At 42.0% G+C, this 10,878-nt stretch overlaps 1 protein-coding gene across 1 annotated transcript; it reads left to right on the top strand.

The window, feature by feature from the left end:
- The first annotated feature begins 361 nt into the window (after window positions 1–361).
- LOC138395879 (HLA class II histocompatibility antigen, DQ alpha 1 chain-like) lies at window positions 362–5,714 on the top strand. Its single transcript, XM_069488915.1, has 5 exons — window positions 362–496; window positions 3,896–4,144; window positions 4,593–4,874; window positions 5,123–5,296; window positions 5,447–5,714. The coding sequence occupies exons 1-4, from the start codon at window positions 415–417 to the stop codon at window positions 5,275–5,277; spliced, it is 768 nt and encodes a 255-aa protein (XP_069345016.1). The 5' UTR covers window positions 362–414; the 3' UTR covers window positions 5,278–5,296; window positions 5,447–5,714.
- The last annotated feature ends 5,164 nt before the right edge of the window (window positions 5,715–10,878 follow it).

The raw sequence follows: 10,878 nt of genomic DNA on the forward strand, positions 1-10,878 counted from the left end.
TCAGAAAATTATTCCCGGAAGTTGCAACCAGAAAATCATGAAGGATACCATAGTATTGACGACCTCGTCTATCCATGACGCTGCTCAGAAACCCCCACCCCCTTGCCACCAGCAGACATACACACAGGAGAGACGATTCCGATTTAGTATCCTCCCTCCATTCATAGAAAATTCTCCAGGGTCCACTCTCAGTGGAGGCTGCATCGCAACCTGGGGATTCCCCTCTCTCCTTCCAGGCCTCTTACTACAAACTCTGCAACTGGCAACTGAAGCGTCACCACAGAGGATTTTTCTGATTGGCCAAAACCTGATCTGGCAGGGTTTGGCTTGGGCGTCTTTAGATTTCCTTCCCTGGGTGTTCACAATTGCTCTACAACTCAGAACAGCAGCTGCTGGGACCAGCTTGGGAAGAGGATGATCCTACACACATCTCTGATGCTGGGGGCCCTGGCCCTGGCCACCATGGTGGGCCCCTGTGGAGGGGAAGACATTGTGGGTGAGTGCTCGGCCGAGGGATGTGCTCTGGAGTGGGAAAACAGGACACTGAAGGGAAAAGAGACAGATTTCCCAAGAAATAGCAGAGATTTCTCAGGGGCCTTTTCAATATTAAGAGATTTAAAAATTATGACTGTTCCTCCTTCAGGAAACCAGAGCCCCAACCTACTCTCTTTGCTACCTGTGCTGTTGAGAGTCCACCGGGGACATTATTCTGTTTGTATTATTGGATACAGTGACTATAGCCTGGAGGTCTCTATGGCATTCCATCTCGATTGCCTCAAAGATTAGGGATGTTTCCATGAGTGGAGTATTTTTCACTATAAAATATTTATGAACTATTACTCCCAAATTTCTCTGAACAACTTTTGAAGTTTTTAGATGTCTCCTGTAGTCTATCTTGGGGTAAACAGTTCCATGAGTTATGTATGCTGTGTAGACACACAGAAAGATGCTCTCTTTCTTGGTCTCAGACTTACACACATCTCAGTGACGGGAACGGGCACAGGTGGGGAGTGGGTGGAGGAGTCCACGGGCTGGATGCCTCTAGACAGTCATTTACCACGTGGTCCTCAATCTCAGCTGCCCCATGCCTGTCACCTCACAAGTAATCAAATAAACGGGTATGTAGGTATGTTCTATAAACAGTGAAAACATATAAATGTCAATGCTTATTATTTTTTCACTTATTCCTGTTACAGATACAGCTTCATATTTTTTCTTTATCAAAGTAAGGAATATATTTTTATTTTAAAATTGGGCAATTTATGATGAAAAACTTGGTGAATTAAATTATTTTATTCTCAAATTATCAACCCAAATTACCTGTTCTTCGCCCCGTCCAAGGGTGTGCTGTGAAAGGGAAATGGGCAGGCACAGCCTAGTCCTTTGGTCCTTCAGGCCCCTCTGTCTTTGACGTCCACTCCCCACCCCACCCCCCAGACATGCCTATGCCTTTATGCCTTTATCCCTCTTCCCCGCTACCCCCCACCCCCCCACCCCCTGCAGGATCCCTCCTTGGCTCCCTGCAGACATGAACACAGTGGGTCTGTAAAAACAGAAGTTGAAAAGTCAAATGGTTAAAAGGGGAAGTGAAAGGGAAGGTGCGCTGATCGTCCACAGCTCCTTGTCCTCGGCTGCTCCCATTGTGGCTCTGGCTGGCAGTGCCGGTTCCACGTTTCCTTTCTCATCGTCACACCTGAATGCCCTGGTCAGCCTCCACTTGTCCATCAGGCAGAGCCGGAGCAGTACTGAGGGCCTGCGATATTGTAGGGTTGCATGCAAATGTTTCAATTTTTTAAATTAGAAAAAAATGAAGTTTTAGAGTCTAAGAAAGTGTTTTAACTTTTCATTTGGCCTGGATTATCTTTGTCTTTATACCAATACTTTCATAAAATATAATTTTTAATACTTTTATGGAGGAAGGGGCCCATGAAAGCAGCGCTGCATGGGGCTCGCAAGTCATGAGGCCGCCCTGGTCATGGCTGATCCTGGCCTGCATGTGGCTCTGCTGCCTGTGTGCCTGTCAGTCTTCCCCAAATCTGTGTGATCCTTGAAAATAGCAATTGTCATTCAATGCATATTTTTTAGCACACAATGAGCTGAGTTTGGGGGATTCCAAGATGAAAAGTCATGCTACCTGCTCCCTAGAGGGTGCACAGACTAGTGATGGAAACAGTACTGGGAGCAGGAAAGCAGAAGAACCACTGCTGAGCAGGACAGTGGACACAGCTGAGGCTGGAACTATAAACGTGACTTGGTTCCAGTTGGCACAGCAGTGCGAGGTCCTCCAGCAATACCTGGCATCCCAGGACAAGAATCAGGTGAAAAGAATGATTGCACATATTCATGTTTGAAAAAGGAGTCAAGGTTTATTGCTTGCTTTGGGAGTGATAAGGATAAGGAGGCTTCGTTGGAAGCCTGGTAAGTGATCAACCAAAGTAGTCATACTGGATACGGAAGAAAGTGAACTGGAAGAGGAACAGACAAACCTGGAGAGTGGGATGTTGGGATGGAGGACTTGGAGGTCATATGTGGTCAAAAGCATATTGATTAGAAGAGGACTTAGCTAAAAGTTTGACAACTAAGCAGAAACTCCAAGGATGAATAGAGGTCTCCAGGAAGTCCTAAATGATAACTTTATTTCAGGAAGAAAAACAGACCCCTGCAAAAACTAGTAATATAGGCAGTTCGGTTTAATTGGCAGATACTTGTGGAGGATGTTGGAGTATAAGACTGTCGATATCCTCATTGCAGGACTCACCGCCGTATATCGTATTTACTCCTTTACTCCCTCTATTCAGTGAGCTCCCTGACAGAAGACCATGCCTGCTTGGTGTCTTACTCCTTGCCCCCTGCCATGTCTGATGCCTGCTGATGCTCAGTAAATGAGGAAGGAAGGAAGGGAGGGAGGGAGGGAGGGAAGAAACGGTGAAGGGCTCATGTATGTCCTGCCAAAAGTAGCCAGTCAGCCTCATTCGGGTGGAGTCATCCTGCACTGGTGGCCGTTCTGCCTTGGCATCCTCAGACTACTACACTGTATGTACATTTGAGAAAAAGGGCCTTAATTTTCTTTGAGTCCTCAAGTGAATGTAAGTGTCCAGTCAGAAAAAGGAGAGAGGTTAATAACCTCCTCTAAGAAAAAAAAAAATAGGGGTGGGGAATGACAGAGATCTAAAAACTAATAACGCTACCATTTTTATTTCAGAAGAAAGCAGGTGCTCTCCTCTAAGGACCGCTACTGTTTTGTTAGCAAAACAGAGACCTTTAAAAGCATTGTCTACTTTTTTTTATATATTTTGTAATGTTGTTTCTGTTTTTGTTATGCTCTTTCCTATGCCCTATAACAGTTAGAAGAAATCCTTTTAAAATAATAAGATCCTGTGTGATTTCTTTGGTGAAAAAAAACAAAAAGAAAGGGTCCCTGTGTAGAAAATGCCCTGCTCTGAGCCAGTCTTGGGAAAAGGAACCATAATAAATGTGCTATTAACTGGTGAAAGAATGAAGAGACAGACGAAATTTAGGTAGCAGAAGGAAGTAAACCGAATCTCTGAGAAGCTAAATACTGTGATAACTCATTCATTCCCTCTTTCATTCAAGTGCAATGCTTATTACAAGCCTATGATGTGCCAGACACTGAGCTAGGCACTCAAGGAGTAGCAGGGAATAAGACATGTGATTCCCCCTTGGGGAACGAACACCGCCGTGGGAAAGACAGGCTGGATTCTAACTGAACAACTGCCAACACTAAGCGGGGAGGAAGCGGGTGGTGAGAATGTTGTCCAGAGACTGTGCCAGAGATGAAGCCCACAAGATTTGAAAGTCATTTCTGTCACTTTATCTAATAAGTTTCTTTATTCCTCTGTTTTCCGCCTTCCTGCTTATCACCCTCACTCATCAGCTGACCACGTTGGTGCCTACGGCATAAACGTCTACCAGTTCTACGGCCCCTCTGGCCAGTACACCCATGAATTCGATGGAGATGAGGAGTTCTATGTGGACCTGCAGAGGAAGGAGACTGTCTGGCAGCTGCCTGAGTTTAGCAAATTGAGACGTTTTGACCCACAGGGTGCACTCAGAAACATAGCTGTGTTAAAACACAACTTGGACATCTTGACCAAACGCTCCAACTCTACGGCTGCTACCAACAGTATGTGTCTATCATCCTGCCTCTCTTTACTGACTCTATCCCTTCATACTAGGCCGCACTCCCTTCTTCCCTAGGGATAGCTACCCACTCACCACATAAAACTCCTCCTTCCCAAGGAGTCCCCGAGTCTCATGGTAAGTCTCATTGCAGAAATCGTTTCACAAATAACACTTTTTCTTATAATGCAAAGGTCCATACTCCCATAATGCATTCCTTAAGTCCTTCAAGGAGAGATCACATAGACCTCCTACCTTAATAAGGATACTCACAGAAGAAGGGCACATTGACAAAGTGCAGGCAAAATACAGTGTTTCCCAAGCAGAAAGGAAACAAAACCTCTTCAGCTACCAGGTAGGGAAACATCTGTGGGAGGCTCCTCCGGGGTGCAGTGCAGAACTCCAGGGCAGAGCTGCTCACAATCCACATCAGTGCTCTTTCCTCACCACAGAGGTTCCCGAGGTGACGGTGTTCTCCAAGTCTCCTGTGATGCTGGGTCAGCCCAACACCCTCATCTGTCTCGTGGACAACATCTTCCCTCCTGTGATCAACATCAGCTGGTTGGGCAATGGGCACTCAGTCACAGAAGGTGTTTCTGAGACCAGCTTCCTCTCCAACAGTGATCATTCCTTCCTCAAGATCAGTTACCTCACCTTCCTTCCTTCTGCTGATGAGATTTACGACTGCAAGGTGGAGCACTGGGGCCTGGATGAGCCACTTCTGAAACACTGGGGTATGCATGAGTTCCACCACTTTGGGTGCCTTCTTGTCTGTCAAGTACAGAACATCCTGCCCTTAAGCCCCTAACTCTCATGGCCCAAAACTTATTTTCCACACTTTTCTAAGCGTTTCCAATGATAGACTTCACTCTCCTCCCTAAGCCTGGTACCCCAAGTCTCTGCAGACCCCCCGTCACCCCATCCCCTATGCATGCACATGAACACACTCTGTGTTCTGACCTCTACAACTTCACTTTTGCAGAACCTGAGATTCCAGCCCCTATGTCAGAGCTGACGGAGACTGTGGTGTGTGCCCTGGGCTTGGCTGTGGGCCTTGTGGGCATCGTGGTGGGCACCGTCCTCATCATCCGAGGCCTGCGCTCGGGTGGTGCCTCCAGACGGCAAGGGCCCTTGTGAATCGCACGTTGGAAAGGAGGTAGGAATTCAGATTTGCTGGAGCTGAAGCCACAGTATAAGAAGAAGGAAAGTGGGAGGAGGTTGTACAAACAAACATGGTTGTAAAGTGACACGGGGATGGCACAGAAGTTCCCTAAGACCCACCAATCTCATGTCTGTCCTGTTGCAGGTGCATTGTCCCTCCACGGGAGCAGAAGAGTGGATGTGCTAGATGGTCTAGTCCTAAGCTCATCACCCCTCCTCTCTCCTCCAAACGCTTCTGCTCTCACCTCTTCTCTGAGACTTAAGGTGCTGTATCCACTCAGAGTTCACATGTACTTGGAATTCTCCCCTGATGGCCTGAATTTTTTCTTCTCTCAATTGTTACCTACTATGGAATGCCTGGAATATTCCATCCAGCTACCTAATCCCTCAGTGACCCTCATCCAATATCTTCATGGAAGCAATAAATCTCCCCTTCTGAGGTCTTTTATTGGATTTTCTTTTTTTTTTCTTTTTGTCTTTCACCTCAGGTCTGACTAGAATCATGGCTAAGACTGGAAGACCCTTATGGTTCAGACTCATTTAATCTCATTTTCCGATCATGTTCCATGCCCAGTAACACAAGAACAACCAAATATAGGCTGATAATAATTTTAGATCTTAGCACAGGTTAATATATTTTTCTTCCTATGGTTCACACAGTTGGCCCCTGACAGCTACCCCTCAATTCAGGCATCGATGAAGGTCATATGTGTGCTCTGTGATATATATTTATTATAGTAGAAAAGCAAAAACCAAATAAGTCTGGTTTATTATTTATTATTATAAAGCTATAATAATATAGCTTTTAAAAGTTCTAACAGAGAAGTAACTTAGGAGAAAGGAATTTTGAATCTTGAAAATACTAAAAGTCAGAATTTCGGTGCCAAAAGTCAAAAATTGTTGCCAAAATTCTACATTTGCGAAGAGTTTATGATGATAGTAGCAGCTTTCCTCTGTCCCCTCCTTACCCTTGAGGAGATAAAAGTTCTCTAGGCAGGAAAATAAATGTAAGTCAGAAGAGCAACAGAATAAGACAATGATGTTGGTGTTTGAGAAGGACCTAATATATTGCCCTTACTTAAAGTTAATGACAATGAGAAAAGGGAGGGGGCTTAGAAACCACAGACATAATCCCAGCTGAAGGGGTCTAGTTGGTGAAACCCTGCAAGACAACAACATAGATTTCCCTGTGCCACCACCGCATGTCAGAGACAGTGGAGTGAATATTGCTGCAAATGCTTCTAGGCAGATAATCCTAAATCAGGGTCACTGAATCCCCTCTGCATCCCTGTATGTCCTGGGGAGCAGTAAAATACCCCAATATCCCCAGCTTCCTATTCCGTCACCCTCCTGGCTAAGGAAAGCATGAGCCCACCGTTGAGATAATATAGCAGTCACTGTAAGTGACTCCTGTATGTGTCCTCCACCAAATTCGCTGTAACCTAGGGGAAATGAATCAACATATGGAATCCTCTGGTTCTTGTGGATAAGTCTAAGACCTCATTCTTGAGAGTATGTGACCTGACTTGGAGTTATTTTTCCTCTTGAAATTATTTTAGGCACATTTCTTCAGACTTTCTACTCTGCAACCACTGGGGCCATACATGCATCTAGGGTAGTATTATGGAACAGCCATAAAATCTGTGAGGTTGCCCCTGTCCATGCTGTCTGCATTAGTGAGCTTAAAATTTCACTGAGGAAAAAAAGATAAAAGATTAGCAGAATAATAGATACAGTATAGTTTTATTGAAAGAAGCCTAAATCTAAATCCAGGACTCAGCATTTTATAGCTAGAACTTTAAACTTTATAACACTGGATAAATTATCTAATATTCCTGAGTCTTATTTTGTTTATTCGTAAAGTGGGAGTAATAATATTGCCTTGCAGAGTTATTGGTAGGATTTGAATAATCTTAATATTTAGTCAGGGCCTTAAACACAGTATACAAATATATAAGAAAACAGTGCTAGTTACATCCATAATTAATTTATAATAAAAATATAACATATTATATGAAAGGTACGTTTGTTTGAGCTTTTAATGATTTAGGAGATGCAAACATAAAACTATGGATTAATTTATTTTCATAATTGGAGGATTTCTTTTTTCTCTCCAGAATGACAGAGGCTGAGATTGGGGACTGAGTGAATAGGTAGTGGTCAGTGACATATCGCTGTTGAAGAAATTGCTAAGGAAATTCTTAGGACAAGAAGTTGTGATATTTGAAAAAAGTGATATGTCCCCTCCTTATGGCCCATAAATATTTAGTCAGGGTATGTTATCAGCAACAGATCTTGATACATGTTTACTTTGGTGAGAGGGTAGGGAAGATTCAAGGGGAAAAAAGTTACCTGCAAGGGAGAGGTAGAAGAACAATTAAAAATAAAGACTAGGACTCTGCAGAGACTCTGAACCAGAGGTGAACATGAAAATATAGGTCAAGTGAAAAATACACAAATGTGCCAAGAAGTTTTTGGCAATAAGATATTCAAAATAGGATTTTGAATGAATTTTTTGTAAATTTCAATGATTCATTCTGGAGATGGGTGTGTATGTGTGTGAGTGTGTGTGTACATTATTGTAACTTAAGGGTTATATTGAATGACACTGTGATGAGATTCCCAGATATATGCAAATGCTGCCCTGCTTAGACCCCTCCTAATAAAATATTGATGAAAGTAAATTTAATTGAATTTGCATTTTATTAGAGAGATGCATTCAAGTCTTCATATGATGTTAATATAGCAGATTAAAATTAATCCTAAGAAATTATTTTTTATCTGCAAAAAGTTAAAACTGGAAATACCATGTAACATTCCTATAAATAAAGTTGGAAAGATGGTCAACTAGAAGCTTCTAGCTCTCTTCCCCCCCCAAAAAACCCAAAAAAGTAAACAACTATATTTTGACCAAAATAACTAAAGGAGAGCACCAGAGAACAGTAAAAATGCAACTGACACTCTGTAGAGCACAGAAATCCAGACGACCACATAGAGAAAGGAAACCAACACCTTGCCTCTTCCACCCCTTCCCCTCACTTGGGATCATCTCAGAACCAGGAGGGATTTCTCCTGTGGGGAAAAGGTAAATAAGAGGACCCTAGAAGCCCCCATCACCACCATAAACACCTGCAGTCTTTGCTACTGGAGACTCCTGCAATCCTTACATGTTTCAGCCCAGCTGAGGATGCTTCCCGGAGTTTATAAACTAAGCTACCCCCAGAGCAAAAGCTGAAACTATCCCCCCCAACATGGGGAGTAGCATGGATAGCAATACAATAATAGTGGGGACTTCAGTACCTCACTTTCAAAATAGCTTGACCAACCACAAAGAAAATTAATAAGGAAATACTGGACTTAAAGAGCACTTTTGACTAAATGGACCCAAGAGACATATACAAAACTTTCCATCCAACAGCAGCAGAATACACAGTTTTCACTAGCACATGTGGAACCTTCTCCAGGATATATTAGGCTACAAAACAAATCTTAACAAATTTAAGAAGATTGAAATCATATCTGGTATCATTTAAGACAACAATGGTATGAGATACGAGGAATCTTGGAAAAGTCACAAATATGTGGAAATTAAACAACATGCTCCTGAACAACAAATGGGCCAAAGAAGAAATCAAAAGAGAAATTAAAAGTTATCTTGAGACAAACAACAATAGAAACACAACATGCCAAAATCTATGGGATGCAGCAAAAGCAGTTATAAGAAGGAAGTTTATAGCAATAAATGCCTACATCAAAAAAGGAAGAAAGATTTCAAATAAATAGTTTAACATTATGCTTCAAGGCACTAGAAACAGAACAAACTAAACCCAAAATTAGCAGAAGGAATTAAATAATAAAAATCAGAACAGAAATAAATCAAATAGAGAACAAAAAAATAGAAATAATGATTAAAACTAAGAATTAGTTTTTTGAAAAAATAAACAAAATTGACAAACTCTTAGCTAGTCTAACTAATAAAAAAAGAAGAATCAAATAAATAAAATCAAAAGTGAAAGTGAAAAAAATACAACAGGTGCCTCAGATATAACAAATTGAACAACCTAGGGGAAATTGATAAATTCCTAGAAAAATATAACCTACCAAGATTGAGTCAGGAAGAAATGGAAAGCCTGAACAGACCAATAACAAAGAGATTTAAGAAGTAATCAAAAATTTCCTTCCATATTTTAAATGTGTCCCCCAAAGTTCATGTGTCAGAAACATAATCCCTAATGCAACAGTGTTAAGAGGAGGGACAGTTAAGAAGCGATTAAGTTATGAGGGCTGTGCCCTCATAAATGGACTCATCAGTTCATGTTATTGCAGGAGAGGGTTGGTTATCATCAGAATGGGTTTCTGAATAAAAGAATGAGTTTTTCTCCCTCTCCCACCCCTTCTTTCTCTCTCTTGTGCATGTTCTCTTGCCCTTTTGCATTCCTCCATGGGATGACACAGTATGAAGGCCCTTGCCAGATGCCAGCACCATGCTCTTGGATTTCCCAGCCTGCATAACTGTGAGCCAAATAAATTTTTGTTTATTATAATTACTCAGTCTGTGGTCTTCTGTTATAGCAACATAAAGCAGACTAAGACACTCCCAACAAAGAAGCTCAGGACTAGATGGCCTTACAGCTGAATTCTACCAAGCATTCAAATAATTACCAATACTTCTTAAACTGTTCCAAAAAATAGAGCTAGAGGAAATACTTCCAAATATATTTTATAAGGTCACCATCACCTTGATAACTAAACTAAACAAAGACATCACAAGAAAAGAAAACTTCAAGCTAATTTCTCTGATAAATGTAGAGGATGTTAGAGAAGGCATAAAGGCCTGAGTGAAGGGACTGTGAGAAAGGTGGACATGACAGTCCTGCAAACAGGACTTGGGATATGATTGTCATCAGCCGGCTGCACACAGCAGGCTTTGGAATGTATGGAAGTGTGACTGGTGTTGGGTCCCTGCCCTTTTCTTTATGGCCTTAAGGAACAACAAGAAAATAGCAAGATAATTATAAGTTTAATGCATATCACTAAATAGACTTGTTTAGAACAATACGCTTACTATATGACACCAAAGATTTTATCTATATGTTCTTTACTGTAAACACATGTACCTTTCCCTATGATAAATACAGAGATTTAGAGGGGCTCAAGAGCTCTTTGAAATGAAAAGAGTCTCTCCTTCTCCTTCAGCCTGAGATTGTGGTCTGGAGCATTCTTCATTGCACCGTGACACTGGTAGAGATGCTGGACGATCTCTACAATAAGCATTGATGCAAAAATCCTCAATAAAAAATTAGCAAACTGAATCCAACAACACATCAAAAAAAAAATTATACATCACAACCACGTGGGATTTATTTATCCCTGGCATGCAAGGCTGGTTTAACATACGCACATCAATCAATGTGATACACATTCTGTTAATGTGTTAATAGAATGAAAGATCAAATCCACAAGATCTGCCAGGCATGGTGGCATGCACCTGAAGTCCCTGCTACTTGGGAGGCTGAGGCAGGAGGATTGCTTAAGCCCAGGAGTTCAAAGTTACAGTGAGCTACGATCACATCACTG

The sequence above is a fragment of the Eulemur rufifrons genome, chromosome 15 (assembly GCF_041146395.1).
Source record: "Eulemur rufifrons isolate Redbay chromosome 15, OSU_ERuf_1, whole genome shotgun sequence".
NCBI lineage: Eukaryota > Metazoa > Chordata > Mammalia > Primates > Lemuridae > Eulemur > Eulemur rufifrons.

Bases quoted from the DNA above. Each gene is read 5' to 3' on its own strand.
- LOC138395879 (XM_069488915.1), top strand. From the start codon at position 415: ATGATCCTACACACATCTCTGATGCTGGGGGCCCTGGCCCTGGCCACC. The intron at 497-3,895 runs GTGAGTGCTCGG...CTCACTCATCAG, and splicing joins TGGAGGGGAAGACATTGTGG to CTGACCACGTTGGTGCCTAC. The intron at 4,875-5,122 runs GTATGCATGAGT...TCACTTTTGCAG, and splicing joins GCCACTTCTGAAACACTGGG to AACCTGAGATTCCAGCCCCT.